This window comes from Aspergillus uvarum, assembly GCF_003184745.1.
Source record: "Aspergillus uvarum CBS 121591 unplaced genomic scaffold BO82scaffold_14, whole genome shotgun sequence".
Classification (NCBI taxonomy): Eukaryota; Fungi; Ascomycota; class Eurotiomycetes; order Eurotiales; family Aspergillaceae; genus Aspergillus; species Aspergillus uvarum.
The window spans coordinates 49,936-66,021 of record NW_020291311.1 but is presented as its reverse complement, the minus strand read 5'-3'; the positions used below and the strand labels follow the sequence as shown (position 1 = coordinate 66,021).

Genomic DNA, 16,086 nt, shown 5'->3' with positions numbered 1-16,086 from the left:
CCTCGCCCCAGCGAGATCACATGACTTTAAACAGGACCGCGATTACATAAATACTATGAATTTGTGTAGATTTCTTCCTTCCTCACCAATTCCATGAATCTCAAGGCATCAAGTTTCCTCTTTGAGCCAGTAAATCCAACAGTATCTTATCTATAATCGACATATTCTATATACGTACATATCTTACAAGCCGTGGCGAATCCCCAAACCATGTACAACGTACCATCCCCTACCGCTTTACTCTATGTATCTAATGCCTCTATTACTCGCACAAGACACCGCCCCAGAATCTAGATATCCTTCCTCGCATACCGACTATGTTTCTTCCTTAGCGTCTCTCCGTACTAGACAGTGTAGCATCAGTATCATGAACAAGAAAATATCAATCACCAGGGCGGAAGGAGAGGGAAAAGCTCACCTTCATCAACACGAACGGAATCGGAATGAAGACAATCGACAAGAACGCCAGGGTGGAACTGGCCCAATCCACGCCCAGATTCTTATACATGGCCGACGCAAACAGCGGGAAACCCGCGCCGAACGCCGAGCGGAACAGGTCGTTGCCCGCCAGGACGGACGCAGCGTACGCCGGATACGCATCGGGCAGGTAATTCAAGACAGGGTTGAAGAGGAGGAAGGCGCCGAGGCCGAAGAAGCCCGAGCCGACAATGGGCATGATCCAGTGGATGTCGGGGCGGGCGCTCCAGCCGAACCAGAACAGACAGATGGGGATGCAGCAGCCGCCGACGATGGCGGGCGGGAGGCGGGCCTCCGGGGCGATGTTGCCGTTCTCGTCGAACTGGGGCTCCAGGTATTTGTACATCCACCAGTAGTACGGCGGCAGGACGAGGAGGACGCCCACGAGGATGCCGATGAAGGCGAGGCCCTCTTGGCCCAGGTTGAAGCCGTAGATCTCTTCGAAAACGATGGAGAAGGATTCGAACCAGACGTACAGCAGGCCGTAGATCAGGGCAATATACAGGTTGAGGAGGAAGACCATGGGCTCCAGGAAGTTGAGCGTCAGCGGCCGGACGAGCGTGATCATCACCAGTTCGCGGCCCATCAGTCCCTCGCTTTCGATCTCGGGCTCGCATTTCAGGTTCTCGCGGCCCGTGAGTTTGCGGAGGCGACGCGCTCGGCGGTAAAGGATGTTGGCCGACGAGGTCTCGGGCAGAAGGAAGATGAGCATCACCAGCGAAAAGCCTGATAGCCACATGAGTTCCCAAATGGTCCAGGTCCAGCCTTTGGCTTGCGCGGCGAATCCTCCAACTAAGGGTCCGATGACGGGGCCGCACACCGCGCTGATGCCCCAGATGCCGATCGCGTAGGCGCGTTTCGCGGGGCGGAACATGTCGGAGATGGTTGCGCCGCCCTGATGGAAGTTAATGTTTGTCGACGATTTCTCGATTCTTTGGGAGGGAGGGGAACTTACGGTGGCTAGGGCGGGAGAACCAAAGAAGCCCGTCAGAAACCGAAACGCCAGCAATGTCCCCAGGTTTTTGGCGAGCGCGGTGGGCACCTGGAGGCACACGAAGATAATGAGGGTGGCGATATAGACCGGGTTGCGTCCGATCTGGGGCACCTCGCTCATCGGCGACCAGATCAACGGACCCAGTCCGTATCCCGCAACGAAAAGCGTCAGCCCCAACGTGGCAGCGACTTGGCTGATCTGGAACTCTTCGGTGACCGTCACAATTCCCGGAGTAAAGATAGAGCTCCCGATGTAAACGCTGAAGGTTAGGAGGCAGATCTCGAACGTAACAAAGACTTTCTTCCACAAGGGCCAGTTCTGAGGATTCTGGACAAGAATTAGGTTGGGATGTGTGCAACATGTGTGGGCATGTGAACGGACGCGCACATACCTCTTGATCATTCTCGTCCCACCAGTCGATGACATTGACGTCTTTGCCATTCTCCGGGTTGATTCGTACGCCCGTCAAGCCTTGGAAATTGTGACCTCTGTGTTCCCATGCCGTCGAGGGGATTCGAGACAGGTGTTCACGGGGAGAGTGGTGCTCTTCGTCGGGGACATTGATGGCTGAGTCGACTCGACCTTCGTGAGCCATCTGGCCTGATTTCTCGAGGCTGATGTATCGCTTCCATAGTTCCGGGTCTCGCTCTTCAGCGTATCGAAAGCAGCGATTTCTGGTGAGAAGGCGAATGGCATGGCCAAAGACCGAGTCTTGGATGAGAGTAGCGGCCATTGCGCAGGTCGGGCGATCGATCAGGATAATCCAGAAACCCTGAAGATCGCTCCACCTGGACCCTTCGGCCGGGTCGTTCTCTTATATATTCAAGGTCCATGGCGATGATGATGATAGGGATGGTGGGGACTTGGAATGCGAGTCATGGCTGGTGCAGAAATGCCGGATTGAGGATGCAGATGATGTAATGGGAGGATGATGCACCAGTGATGGCACATGTTTGTCTGGTTTGTTTGCCTGGCTGTTTGTTTGGTTTGGATCCTCATCTGATGCCAGTGAACTCGCTCGAAGGTAATGATGTTGTCCATCTTACAAATAGTGACACTGTTCTTCAAACTTAGTCAAGGCGCCCACCACCCACTGACTCCGGCGGTGGAAACATCTTTGTTCTATCGGTCAGATTTCACCCGCAGACTTCTTTGATTAGGGACCACTCAACTAACCCTAAATAGAGCAATGCATTGCTGATCGCTACTCCGTACCACGAGGGGACATCAAGACTAGGTCAGCCTTTAGTGAGCTGTCCGCATTTACGCGATCCATCTCGCGTGACCCGCCCCCAGTCCCACGCTTTCCCCATAATTTCCCCGGTCAAGGCGGGTCTTCCCCGGGTTTGTGGGTTTGTGCCGTCCCATACACCCTCATTTGCTCGGAATTCGTGCGCGGAAGTTGACCGAACCTCCCTCGGCCAAGCCAGAGCATGTCATTTCCCCGCCTGTCGAGGGATGCAGCCCTCTCCATCCAGGGAAAAAGACCTCGCAGCGGCTCCACGGTCCCTTTGCTAGAACGTGGGGGACCCCTTGTCCGCCAGTCAAACAGGGCGTTCCAGTGAATTCTCATCGATAAGCTCCTCGTGAAAACCCGTACGGTCGACAGGGGACATGCCGGATTACTCGCTCGGCAACCTGCGTTCCCTCCTCTAGCCCATGCATTCACCGACGCAGGTTGGTCAGACGATCAAGATGATTGGTGCCTCTCATTCACAAACTTCTCGCTCATTCCGATGCACCCCACACTACCGTGGTTGGTGTGGTACAGGCTCATCGCTCGCTCGGGGGGCATTGCTTTTTGACCCTTTATAAACTGCAACGTGACGCACTCCAGATGCATTCCCATCATATCTTTCTACTCAAGCAGTACTCTATTTGATTGTGTCTCTTTGCCTTACTATGGCTGGCTCGAAGAAACCGGTCAATATCTTCCGTCTGAGGAACCTCGGCGACCCGAAGGAGATCTTCAATTGGAAGCTATGGTTCGCCGTTCTCTCCTTTGGCCTGATGGGCGCAGCTCGCGGAGTGGACGAGGGGTTGATCTCGGGCGCTTTCAACTCCGCAGACTTCAAACGCACCATCCATTACAGCTCCTATAGCGCGGTCGAACAGACCAACATCAAGGCGAATGTGTCCGCTATGGTGCAGATCGGGTCGGTCGGTGGTGCTCTTTTGTAAGTCTTCCTGCCCCCAACCAATTAGGCCGTCGCTCATACAGGATGGTGTGCAGTGCTTTCCTCGTTTGTGACCGCATTGGACGAATCTGGGCTACTCGTCAACTGTGTGTCTTATGGATCATCGGTATTGCCATCTTTATGGGAGCCAACGGTAACCTGGGTGCGATCTATGCCTGTCGCTTTGTGGCCGGGTTGGGAGTAGGACAAACGGTTGTGGTTGGACCCGTTTACCTGGCTGAGATTGTGAGTGAGGCCCAGAACATGGATTGTGAATCCGACTAACCTGTTGGAGGCGCCTGCGTCTATCCGAGGCTTGTGTACCTGTGTCTTTACCGGATTCGTCTATCTCGGCATTGTACTCGCCTACTTCACAAACTACGGCTGCCAAGTGAACCTCGGAGACAACACCCACAAGCGATGGGTATGCCTCACCCACTCTCTATACCTGAGATGAATCTAACTGGCCACAGGAAATCCCCACCAGTTTACACATCATCTTCGCCGGTCTGATCATCATCCTCTCGTTCCTTCAATACGAATCCCCCCGATTCCTGATCAAGAAAGGAAAACCCGAACAAGCCCTGCGTAACCTCGCGCGCATCCGCAACCTCCCACAAGACCACGAGTATGTCGTGCGAGAGATCACCGCCATTCAGCAAGCCCACCAGGCCGAGCTGGAAGCCACCATGGGCGCCGGCTGGCTTGGCGTCCTCAAAGAGGCCTTCCTCATCCCGAGCAACCTATACCGCCTCTACCTGGCCGCCATGGCGCAGCTTCTGTCGCAGTGGTCCGGCGCCGGCTCGATCACGCTGTACGCGCCGGATCTCTTCAAACTCCTCGGCATCACCGGATCCAACGAATCCCTCCTCGTGACCGCCGTCTTCGGCATCGTCAAACTGGTCGCCGCCATCATCTGCGCGCTCTTCCTCGTCGACGTGATCGGTCGCAAACGCGCCCTCCTGCTAGGGATCACCCTCCAGGGCATCGCGATGGTCTACATCGCGGCCTTCCTGACGGACGTCCCGAAAATGGGCATCGACGACGCCTTCGTGCTCCCCGACTCGAAGAAGGGAATCAGCCGCGGCGCGATCGCGATGATCTACATCTCGGGCGTCGGTTGGGCCCTGGGCTGGAACTCGATGCAGTACCTCCTGACGGCCGAGCTGTTCCCACTGCGCATCCGCGCCCTGGCCACCTCCGCGGCGATGACCCTGCACTTTGTGAATCAGTACGGCAACTCGCGCGCCGTGCCCAACATGCTGCTGGGCACCAGCGACGGCGGCATCACCCCCAAGGGGACCTTCTGGTTCTTCACTGCGGTGACCGTGCTGGGCGGCGTGTGGGTGTGGTTCAGTGTCCCTGAGACCGCAGGACGGAGTCTGGAGAGTATGGATCGCTTGTTCGAGCTGCCGTGGTACAAGATCGGGCGGTATGGGAACCGCGATGCTGAGCAGCGGGATCTCGTGGTCAGTGAGAAGCAGGAGCATGCGGAGGAGCATTTTGGGACGGCGACGCATGAGGAGCGCGCGGATGTTGCGGCCAAGGTGTGAGTTGGTTGGTATGGGAGGTGGTGTTGTGGTGGGGTGGTGGTCTTTCGGCTGATACAGAATTCTGGGGGTGTCTATTTGGTCACTTGTGGGCTTATTCGAACCAGTTCCTCGAGTGGCTGTCCATCCACGTCTAGGGCTTAGAGCAGGGCTGGACAATACGCCGGTTGGTCATCTTCGTAGGCATGTTTCAATCTAAGAGATAAATACTGCGCATACAAGATAAAATGCAACATAGCTACCTGTGCGTGAGAACCAATCTTTAAGCAGAGCTCCACATCTACATCCCCTTTCCTTACTTTCTATAACCCCGTTACTCAGTGCAACAAACTACATCCATCCCCTACGTTTCCCACGCAAAGCTACAAATAGACCCAGGCTTCATAGATCACCCCCTAACAGAGTATAAACGAAGCGTAGCTGACCCTCGTAGCGCCCAACGCCCATGTCTACGCCAACATCAGCTGCTCTTCCTTCCAGGAATCACATTTCAAAGAGTCCGATCCGGACGATGTATTGCAATCTGTACCTAGATCGACAGAACTAATCCACCCTCTCGACGCGCTGCACCACCATCGCCGTCGCCGCGCCGCCTCCATTACAGATAGCTGCGACGCCATACTCGCCCGGCTGCAACTGGTGCAGCAGGGTCACGAGGATGCGCGAGCCAGAGCTGCCGAGCGCATGGCCCAGCGAGATCGCGCCGCCGAGGGGATTGACTCTCGCGTTCTCCAGCCCAAGGATCTAATTCCGTTAGCACGATTCCCTCTTCCGCGCCAGATAGCGCAACGTAAACGTAAACGTAAACGTACCTTCTCATTCGCCTTGATCACCGCCGCAAATGCCTCATTAAACTCCCACACCGCCACCTGCTCCTTGCTAATCCCGGCCCGCTGTAACGCGATGGGCACGGCCTTCGCCGGCGCGACCGGAAAGTCCACGGGATCGACCGCCGCATCCGCCGCAGCAACCACCCTCGCCAACACAGGGTTGCTCCCATCACCTGCAAACTCCCTCGCCAAGTCCCGACTCCCCAGTACCAGCGCCGACGCGCCGTCGTTCATGGTACTCGCGTTTCCGGCGGTAACGGTCCCCGACCCATCGCGGAGGAAGGCAGGCTTCAGCGCGCGCAGCTTGTCGGCGCGGAGACTCTCGAACCCCTCGTCCGTATCCACGACCGTCTCCTTGCCCTTTTTATCCCGGACCGTAACAGGAACCACCTCCGCCGCGAACCTCCCAGACTGCCACGCAGCCTGCGCGCGCTCATAGCTGCGGATTGCATAGTCGTCCTGCGCCTCCCGACTGACCCCGTGCTTCTTGGCCGTCGTCTCCGCGCAGATCCCCATGTGGATCTGGTTGTACACGTCCCACAGCCCGTCTTTAATTAAACCGTCTTCGAGGGTGATGTTTCCGAAGGGGGGCAGCTGCCCGCTCCGCGGCAGGTAGTAGGGCACCCGCGACATGTTCTCCATCCCACCGGCGATCTGCGCGCGGGAGAGTCCCAGTTGGATGTTCTGGGCGGCCAGTGCGACGGCTTTTAGGCCCGAGGCGCAGACTTTGTTGATGGTTGTGCAGTCGAGGGAGGGCGGGAGGTCGGCGAAGATGGCTGCCTGCCGGGCGGGGGATTGCCCGATGTTCGCGGAGAGGACGTTGCCCATGTAGAGGTCTGTGATTTCGGAGACTGGGACCTTGGATTTGGTGACTGCGGCGCGGATGGCGGTTGCGCCGAGGTGTGGGGCTGAGAGGGTGGCGAAGGGGCCATTGAACTGTTGCGGTTGGTGTGGTTAGTGGTGGTGGTAAGAAGAAGGCATTCGTTGGAAGAAAAGGGGGGGTCTGGGGGGTCCTTCCCCCATGTGTCTGGGGTGGGGTGATGATGATAAAGAGGGGGGTATGGGGGTCTCCCCCATGATCGGCATGGTGCTGCGACTTGGGTCGTATGGGCAATATGATTCGGAAGATGAGGATTAGAGCCCACCTTAGTAGTTGGCGTGCGAGCTGCACTCAGGATGTAGGCTTCTTCAATCTGAGATGGCCGGGTGGTGTGGAAGGCGCGCTGGAACGGAGGGCGTGCGGGGAGAGCCCGCAACACTCGAGTGGTGCGCTGCATGATGGGAGGGGTGGGCAGTTCACTTTACAGGCGAGGAAGGGAAGATGTTTTGAGATAGTAGTATTCTGATTGATGTAGGAGAGGTATTAGAGTGAGTGTAAGTGGAAGTGTAAGTGCAAGTAAGTCAAGTAAGGAGGGTATCGCAGGTATATCCAACAAGTTAAAGGAACGAAGTCCGCCTCCGCCCGCCTGTAGCCGCTGAGCCGCTGCCGAGGTAACCCCATCACGTGCGGGGTCACATGCGGGGTCGTCCCGGTCGCCGTCGCCGTCGCCGTCGCCCTTCCTCCGAAATTCCAACCATCAAACATAGGAGAACATAACACAGAAGACTGAATGAAAGACACACACCCAACATAACACCTGCACAACCCAACTACCGCCATCGCCCTAACCTCGACCCTCCACTCCGATCGTCCTCGTCCGCAATCCGCTCATCGCCCGGGAACATCGCCCAATAATCATTCATCGAGACCCGCGTGCGCGGTCGGGCCCGTCGATGCCCCATGCCTGGACTCCTCACAGCCGCGTCGTTACGACGCGCAAATGAAGTCTCCAACAACCGCGATCCTCGCTCCCGCAAATCCCGCGTCCCCTCTTGAATAATGCGAGGTCGTGCCTGCTGCAGCGTGTGCGACCGGGGCGTCGTTGGCGCGGGTCGAGCCCGTGAGTCAAGTCGCGTGGGATATGGCGATGCCGTGCGGGGACGGGCTGGCTCTCGGGGGAACGGGAACATGCGGCCACGGATGGAATGGGTGTCCAAGGACCGACTGCGGCGGTTCATCGGGCGGATGGGGATTCTGCTGGGTGGGGGGCGCGTCGGGATGCGACGCGTGGGGCTGTCGTCGCTGGAGTCGCCGGTCGTCGTGTCCTCCACTAGGCTGTTCTCGCTCGAGCTGGGCGGGATCTGCTCCAGGTTCTCGGCGAAGTGCACATGGCGCGTCGGGGTCATGCTCCGACTGCTCTGTTGCGGCGACACAGTCCGGAGGTGCGGCATCCCCGGCGTGGAGCGCGTCTTGCGGATGGGCTCCCGCTCCGTCACGGGGGAGCGCGGGCGCGGGGGCCGGCTCCGTCGCGGGGGGATGGGTGGAACAGCCCGGGGTGAGATCACCCTCGCGGCCTCAGACCGGGGCTGGCGAGCCTCCACCTCTACTGTTGGTCGGGCGGGTTGGGAGCGGGAACGAGGCCGGAATACCTGTTTGATTGCACGTGTCAGACGATGCTCATGCTCCGGGCTCGGGCGACATACCACTTGAGGATCCATCGCGATTGGGGATGTGGGTTGTCTTGGTTGGGTGACGAAGATCTGCTTGAGAACTTGTGTCAGCCGTCTCCGTTTGGGAGGGAGTGAGGGAAGTCCCACTGGTGATGGTGTGGCGGGTCGAGGCCGCCCTCGAGGCAGGTGTTCCTCGCGCAAAGGTCGTCCGCTTTGACGTGGAGCGGCAAATTGAATCGCGGGGGGTGATCGCGAGGGCGTCGATCTGTGCGAAGCCATGGGTCGCATGGGCGACACCAGCCGGGGCCCAGGGTGACGGGGAGGGTCGACCATGACGGGCGTGCGCTGCCAGGGTCGGTCGCGCGGCCGCCGGGGTGGCAGCGTCCGTCTCAGTTCATCGTCCGACGAGTCTGGCTGCCGTCTGAGAAAGGGAAACCGAAATTTGAAGCTCCCACTACGTCTGCGGGTGAGTGGCCTAGGCATACCGTGCAGGTCATCTAGGTCTCGCATGTTCGTGTTTACGGGCACCTCGCGGCAGTCTCGCTCGATACTGGTCTGCGTTGTTTCGCGGCACAGTCTGATCCAGCTTCGGGGGCAGCGCTTCACCTTCCACTCGATGCGCCTAATCCCCCCCGGAAGGACCTCGATACTTTCTCTGATATGACACATGATTAGCACAGAGCGTCTCTCAGACCTGCCGTGTACTAGGTGGGAAATACTCTATGACAGGTAGGTGGTCCAAAAATGACGTCGAAATTCTCTGACAGCAGGGCCGTAAGGCGGCCAGATATACTTGGCGGGGGGAGACTCGCGAATGAAACCTGCCCTCAAAGACAAGGAACGCGCACCGGCATCGTAGAGCAGCGGGAACAATAGGCGTGGCATCCGATCTCTTTGTGTAGACCGCGGCGTTGTTGTCGCAGCAAGGACAACGAGGGGGGGCGTGAAAGCAAGCGACTCTTGTTGTTCGGTGCCGGGCGACATGTGGTAGGAGTCATGAGTTCACCACGCCTGATGGAGAAAGGCGCAGAACATACGAGGCATCGGTTGGGTGCAGGTGGATACAAGGGGAAAAAAGACAAAAGAGATAAAGAGCGAGGGTTAGTGTAGAACCAAGGGGAAGAGTCAAAGGCATTATATCTACTGGACGGGAGATCACCGGATTCGTGCTTCGTGCCCTGGGCTCTTTTCCTTTCACACCAGCCTTCGTGTGGCTGAGCAGGTGGTGTATGGGTCAGAGTAGGTAGGTGTAGGCATAGCTATAGTAGGCACCAGACCATGCCTATTCCAAGCTAGACAGGAGTCATTCATATCTGCTCGTATCTTTTGGATTGTCGGTGAGTGTCCAGTATGGTGGTGTAAGTACCAGCCTTACGAAAGCGGTAGCGAGTAGTTACTACCAGTAGGTAGGCGATGATGGAGCAAGGTCACCCGGGCTCTCTCTTCCTCCCTCCTATCATCCAGCCCGAGTCACCTGGGCATTGCACTAACCAGATGACATGACATCACCGGCCTTTTCTTTTTTCTTTCTTGTCTTTTTCTTTTTCGTTTTATTTGATATCTTGGCGGTGAGAGATTGACCAGGATACACATCGAAGAAATCAGCTGCACCACGTAACGGTACAATACAGTACTTGAGAAGAGCCTCTTGTCTTCATGATCTCTTGGAGTCATCAGAGCGAACCCGATCGAAGAAGCTGCTCCTGCACTGCAACCGCGGCAGCCTGCAGCCACCAACAGACCCGATCCCGATGGTTGGTTGGTGGGGATGGCTTGGTCCCTGGCTCGTCCCTGTATACCATCATCACCGAAGCTAGTCAGCCCCGTATAGAACCTGAATCGAAAAGAATTTGGAAGAAGGGATTAATAGGTAGCGATTTTGGCCTGCCGTGTACCGTAGATAGTCCCTGCGGGTGTGCCTGACCTGACCTGCCCGAGCCACAGTTCGTATCGCAGCCACAGCCTCGTGGTGTGGCGCTCGGGGGGGATAGGATCTCGGCCAATCACTGATGGGGTTTGGGGAGTGGTTGGATGGCGCGATTGTATGCGTGGGTGGATGTTGGTTTGCATGGCGGATCGGTCCGGTGCATACTTTCTTGGAGATTTGTGGTCCATTGATGGAGGTGAAGATAAACCGGGGGGAGGCATTATTAGAGGTGATGGCGCAGTTGCTGAGCCACGATCCTTCCCACTTACTAGTCCTACTGATGACGGGTGATTCTGTTTCCTGCAGAACAGGGAGGGACACAGGCCCGTGAATGGAGTTAAGGTGGTTAAGGTGGTTAACCAAACAATGGCATTATGATACTGACTATACTACAGTCACTAACTATCCAGACCGAGGCTAATTCTCCACGTCCACCACCTGCCCCGTCTGCAGCGCCCGGCCGATCGCCTCCACCACCACCAGCGCCCGCAATGCCTCCTCCCCCGTGCACACAGGCTCAACTTTCCCCTCCAGCACCTCCACAAAGTGTGCCAGCTGCAGCGCGAACGGCGTCTGCGTCGTGTCCACCGCCGCCCGCTCCACGGCCAGCTCCTCGTTCCAACTGCGCTGCGCGCGGCCCTCGTAGCTCCACAGCCGCATGTCCGGGACGCTCAGCGACCCCTTTTGCCCGAAGATCCGGTAGAACCCTTCGCCGCCTTGCCCCTGCACCTGCGGGATGAGCGGATTCTCGCCGGTGCCGGCCTCGAAGCTCCATGGCGCTGGCGTGGCGTCGCACACCAGGAAGGTGCCGACCACGCCGGAGGCGAACCGCAGGGTGATCGCGGCGCCTTCTTCGGCGTCGTGCGGCGGGGATGGCCGAGTGGAGGGGGTTTGCTCGGCGAAGACCCGCGTGATCGGGCCGAAGAGGTAGTGCAGCAGATCGATGTCGTGGATCAGGTTGATGGAGAGCACCCCGCCGCCTGTGGTGGTGCTGCGGCGCCAGTCGCCCGGTGGGGCGAAGTAGCTGTCGGGTTTGTACAGGGTCCAGAGGCCGTTGAGCGCGATGAGCGGGCCCAGCGCGTTGCGGGAGAGGAGCTGCTTCGTGGCGGTGATGTAGGGGTTGAAGCGGCGGTGGTGGCCGATGAGCAGTTTCGGGGATGACGGGGTGAGGGTGGAGAGGAGGGCGCGGGCCGTGGCTGGGTCGTCGCTGATGGGCTTCTCCAGCAGGACGTGGATGCCCTGCGCCAGGAGGTCGGTGGCAATGGGGATGTGCGTGTGGTTGGGGGTGCAGACGATGGCTGCGTCGGGGCGCGGGGTGGAGGGGCTGGCGAGGAGGGCGGCCACGGAGGGGAAGTAGGCTGTCTGCAGGGTCTCGGCCGTTTGGACGGCGTTGGGGGAGGGGTCCACCAGGGCAAGGAGGTTGGTATTGGGGTTGGCCTGGACGGTTTGGGCGTGGCGGGGGCCGATCAGGCCGGCCCCGACGATGATGATATTGAATGGCATGTTGGAAGGTGCTTGGAGGTGGTTGTTCGGTGGAAGAGCAGCTGGGGAGCAGCTAGTTATACCCCGTCACAGCAGTTGGGTCCGGGGTAAACGGTGGACCCTGGAGTGGGTCGTTCCATGACATGTCTGACTCACAGAACTTTGTGTCTCTGGATGATCGGATAGAGATTGGGATAGACAGAGGCAGCGACGAGTTGTGTCTGGACCTGGTGGCTAAACGAGATCTGGGGATGAGTCCTTATCCGGGAGGAGTATACTTGACCTTGTTGACCTTGGATCTTGATGAAGCTGCTCTAGAGGGGTAGACCTTGATCCGGATGATTGTGAATGGTATCATAAAGTCAGTGAGAATATCTAGGTATCCTAGACCCTGAGCCTGGAAGCATCCCGTGTGGGTGAATGCTTTTGAAGTGATGGTATCAAGAAAGCAGACAATCCGAGGCGAAGAAAGCACAAGCTGGAAGTGCCGAGAGCAGTCCCCGTCCCCGCCCAACCGGCGCCGCCAGACCGGGGCCGGGTCGGGCGCGATGCCTCAGGCGTCCGGCCGGTGTTTGCACTGTTGCATTAATTTATTGCTTTTGGTACCACGGAAAAGTCTTGGCTTCCCTGTTGCGAGTCTCCTCTTGGCATCGACACTGCCACTCTCCCTCTCCCTTTCCCTCTCCCTCTCACTTCAAGGGATGGCATTCCAACCAGAATGCTCCTGGTTGATTCATTCGAAGATACTCAGTTGATGTCTCTCACCACTTCATCTTTCACCCCCGACTAAAAAGGCTGACGAGGCCGATCATGGCCGCGTCGACCCCGGATTTCCGCCCGGCGGACGACTCGGCCGCCCCGGCCGCGAAAGAATTATCTTCCCTGAGCTTTTTCACCACCAAGCTGGACTTCTTTGTCCATGCCCCCAGCTTGGATGATCTCTGTGGCATCTACCACCCCGTGGTAGCTCTGCTCGAGACGGGCGTCCATAATGGTCTCTGGTGGCTGGACGTGACCGCGGCCTCCGATGAGGACATTGAGACCCTCGCGCGGAGCTTCGGTCTCCACCCGCTGACCGTCGAGGACATCACGCTGCGAGAGACGCGCGAAAAGATCGAGCTCTTCGAATCCTACTACTTCCTCTCATTGCGACCGCCCAGTTCTCGCAAGACCGACGAGGGCGTGTGCATCATCTCCCACAACCTCTACGCTGTCGTCTTCCCGGAGGGGGTCCTCAGTTTCAATTTCGGGACCAGCTTGCACGCTGACCACGTCCGGAATCGTATCAAAGAGCACCGGAGCCATCTGGCGTTGACTAGTGATTGGATCTGCTACGCTATCATGTACGACTTCCAATCCATCTTTCCTTCCTCCACGCTAACTCTAGTCTCTCAGTGACGCGATCGTCGACGGCTTCGCCCCGTTCATTGCTCGCGTGGAGACCGGTGTCGACCTGATGGAAGATCACATTGCCGTGACCCGCCCGGACGAGATTGGACTGGCCTTACAGCAGATCTACAAGTGGCGCAAGGAGGTGATTCAGATCCGGCAGCTGCTGCATGACAAGACGGACGTGATCCGGTGCTTCGCCCGCCACTGCGACGCGCTGGCGGCCACGTCGACCCAGGTGGCACTGTACCTTAGTGACATCCGCGACCACGTGTTGACCATGATGGCCAATCTGGAGCAGGCGGAGCAGATGCTCTCGCGGTCGCAGTCGAAGTATCTATCGCAACTGCACTTTGACTCTGGGCGCATGCGCAATGAAATTGCCACGGCGCTGAGTCGGTTGACTGTCGTGGCGGCGACGATCGTGCCGATGCAGTTCATTACAGGGCTTTTTGGGATGAACGTCATGGTTCCGGGCAAGTCGCCGGGAGGCCTGGCATGGTGGTATGGGATTCTCGGGGTCATCTTGGGATTGATCGTGTTGTTTCTGCTTGTGGCGAAGAGAATGAGGCTATTTGATCGATAATCTACCAAATCACGAAGCGCAGGCGCCTACAACCATCCACACCATTACGCCTTGACAAGCCTACGGCCTAGTCATGCCTTAGAACCGCCTCCACCAACTCCGCCTGTCGTGCCAGCACCTCTTCCCTCAGCCGCCGTCCGACCAACTGCACATGACAAGGCGCGCCTTCCACTTCCTCCGGTCGATCTGCACCCCATCAGTTGGAGTTTCACAGTGGTTGATGGAACACTTACAAGGGGGTCGATACACTGCATCCTGTCTGAACCATTCCCGATCCGCAGCAGCATCTGACCTGCCGAACGGCAGCACGCAGCTCGGACTCTGTACGCCATCAGCACCCAATGCCCCAAACCCAGGGTGTTAGAGTAGAACATACATCCACCAAATTCCAAAACACCGTATACCACACATGACTATACGTATCATGCGGCAGGGCGCAGCTCTGGTACGCCGGCGCCAGGATCACATCCAGCTTCTTGTCCACAAACACGCGGCGCGCCTGCGCGGTGATCTCGGCCTTTCGGGCGGTCAACCTGAACAGATCGCGCAGGGTCGGGTTTGGGTTCGTCTTGCTGGATCCATTGACGATCCCCACGGACGGAACGGGCGGCTCGCCCGCTGCATGCAGATGCGATTCCGCTGTCCGGTTGGCGTCAAGCCCGAACAGCCCGAACGCGATCTCATTCCCCTCCTCCATGTCCGGAAATTGCGTAGTAACATCCACAATCTCGTGGCCCGCAGCCGCGAGCTTCTCCGCCGCCCGATGCAGGTTCCGCGCGATGTTAGGGTGCAGCGGCAAACCGGGGTGCGCCGTGAACAGCCCGATCCGCAGCTTCTCGCCATTCCCTTGCTCGGCTACAGCCCAGGGAATTCCCAACGCATTATCATCAAAATCAAAAGGCGGCACATCGCAGACAGTCTTCATGAACAGATTCGCATCGCGGACAGAGTGGCAGACAGGCCCAATCACCGCGGATATCCCCGACAAATACCCGGCGACGGCGGGACTCATGACGCCGGCGTGGGGCACGCGGCCCATGGAGGGCTTGAAGCCGACGAGCCCGCAGCAGTGGGCGGGGATGCGGATGGAGCCGGCGATGTCGGTGGCGACACCGAGCAGCGAGCCGCGCAGGGCGACGAGGGCGCCCTCACCGCCCGAGCTGCCGCCGGCAGTCAGCGTGCGGCGGTGCGGGTTGAGCACGCGGCCGAAGACGTTGTTGTGCGAGTCGGCGGTCATCAGCGTTTGGGGGACGTTGGTCTTGACGTAGATCACGGCGCCGGCGGCGAGCAGCACGTCCACGAGCGGCGTGTTGGTGGTGGGGAGTGGTCGGTCCAGGAAGTGCACGTAGCCCAGCGTCGAGGCTGTCCCGGCTACGTGGAACATGTCCTTGATGCTGACGGGTAGCCCGTGCAGGGGGCCGACGGGCTGGCCTGTCCTTGCGAGGTGTCGGTCGAGCTCCTGTGCGCGGGTCTGGGCTTGCTCGAACATCGTCTCTGTGAGGCAGTTGGTTAGTTGTTGGGCGATGGCCGCGCGCTTGCTGAAGGCTGTGGTCACTTCAACGGCTGTGTAGGTGCCGTCGGCCAGCTGGGCGAGCAGGGTCGTCGCGTCCGCCGTCTCGGTGATGGCCAGCTCGCGCGGGGTCAGAAGCCCGCTGTCACGCGGGATGGAGAGGACATTCTCGGGGGAGATGGGGGTGGCTGTCGCTAAAAGAGAGGCAGGGAGGCGCCATTCGGCGGGGATCTTGGCCAGGGCTTCGGCCTGCTTGGCTTGGACTTTTTGTTGCCAGGTTATGGTGGTCATGGTGTGTCGTCGTTGTGATTGTGAGTGTGAGTGTGAGTGTGAGTGTGAGTGTGAGTGTGAGTGTGAGTGTGAGTGTGAGTGTGAGTGTGAGTGTGAGTGTGAATGAGTGTGAGTGTAAGGTTGAGGGATGGAGGGGAGGAGGTGTAGGTGCAGTGCAGTGCAGTGCTTGTACGAGGGTGAATGGCGTGCGGGGTGAAGAGGGGTTGAGCTGATCGTCGGCGAGACGGCCAATGCGAGGGTGGTGTCACCTAGCGTTGAGGGGGTGGGATACTGAGATAAGTTCACTCTGGATGCACTCTGTTCCAAATAGTGTTATCCTCCCACATCTCTCCTCTGCAGTGTAAGCATCTACTTAAATGAGGGTGTATGCCCAGCATATGAAC

At 58.4% G+C, this 16,086-nt stretch overlaps 7 protein-coding genes across 7 annotated transcripts; 2 read left to right on the top strand and 5 right to left on the bottom strand.

Annotated features, from left to right (window-relative positions):
* Nucleotides 1-136: 136 nt before the first annotated feature.
* Nucleotides 137-2,309, bottom strand: BO82DRAFT_390558 (MFS transporter). Its single transcript, XM_025638524.1, has 4 exons — nt 1,863-2,309; nt 1,433-1,798; nt 419-1,372; nt 137-344 (listed from the first exon to the last, which is right to left on the bottom strand). The coding sequence occupies exons 1-4, from the start codon at nt 2,202-2,204 to the stop codon at nt 291-293; spliced, it is 1,716 nt and encodes a 571-aa protein (XP_025493956.1). The 5' UTR covers nt 2,205-2,309; the 3' UTR covers nt 137-290.
* Nucleotides 2,310-3,299: 990 nt separating this feature from the next.
* BO82DRAFT_330963 (putative MFS quinate transporter) lies at nt 3,300-5,449 on the top strand. Its single transcript, XM_025633121.1, has 4 exons — nt 3,300-3,648; nt 3,705-3,894; nt 3,944-4,072; nt 4,122-5,449. The coding sequence occupies exons 1-4, from the start codon at nt 3,374-3,376 to the stop codon at nt 5,199-5,201; spliced, it is 1,674 nt and encodes a 557-aa protein (XP_025493955.1). The 5' UTR covers nt 3,300-3,373; the 3' UTR covers nt 5,202-5,449.
* Nucleotides 5,450-5,700: 251 nt separating this feature from the next.
* On the bottom strand, nt 5,701-7,491 carry BO82DRAFT_33728 (acetyl-CoA acetyltransferase). Its single transcript, XM_025633388.1, has 3 exons — nt 7,174-7,491; nt 6,011-6,964; nt 5,701-5,942 (listed from the first exon to the last, which is right to left on the bottom strand). Exons 1-3 carry the CDS (start codon nt 7,303-7,305, stop codon nt 5,742-5,744), a joined length of 1,287 nt encoding a protein of 428 aa, XP_025493954.1. The 5' UTR covers nt 7,306-7,491; the 3' UTR covers nt 5,701-5,741.
* On the bottom strand, nt 7,492-9,154 carry BO82DRAFT_33748 (putative RNA binding protein). The gene has a single exon (XM_025633394.1). It carries the CDS (start codon nt 9,026-9,028, stop codon nt 7,679-7,681), a length of 1,350 nt encoding a protein of 449 aa, XP_025493953.1. The 5' UTR covers nt 9,029-9,154; the 3' UTR covers nt 7,492-7,678.
* Nucleotides 9,155-10,817: 1,663 nt separating this feature from the next.
* BO82DRAFT_352498 (Gfo/Idh/MocA family protein) lies at nt 10,818-12,387 on the bottom strand. Its single transcript, XM_025634703.1, has one exon. The coding sequence runs from the start codon at nt 11,946-11,948 to the stop codon at nt 10,863-10,865; it is 1,086 nt and encodes a 361-aa protein (XP_025493952.1). The 5' UTR covers nt 11,949-12,387; the 3' UTR covers nt 10,818-10,862.
* On the top strand, nt 12,071-13,902 carry BO82DRAFT_400154 (magnesium transporter CorA family protein; the record flags this gene model as incomplete). Its single annotated transcript, XM_025639162.1, has 3 exons — nt 12,071-12,249; nt 12,731-13,270; nt 13,323-13,902. The coding sequence occupies 3 exons, from the start codon at nt 12,071-12,073 to the stop codon at nt 13,900-13,902; spliced, it is 1,299 nt and encodes a 432-aa protein (XP_025493951.1).
* On the bottom strand, nt 13,648-15,843 carry BO82DRAFT_33701 (putative general amidase). Its single transcript, XM_025633375.1, has 3 exons — nt 14,279-15,843; nt 14,136-14,223; nt 13,648-14,088 (listed from the first exon to the last, which is right to left on the bottom strand). The coding sequence occupies exons 1-3, from the start codon at nt 15,701-15,703 to the stop codon at nt 13,970-13,972; spliced, it is 1,632 nt and encodes a 543-aa protein (XP_025493950.1). The 5' UTR covers nt 15,704-15,843; the 3' UTR covers nt 13,648-13,969.
* Nucleotides 15,844-16,086: the final 243 nt, after the last annotated feature.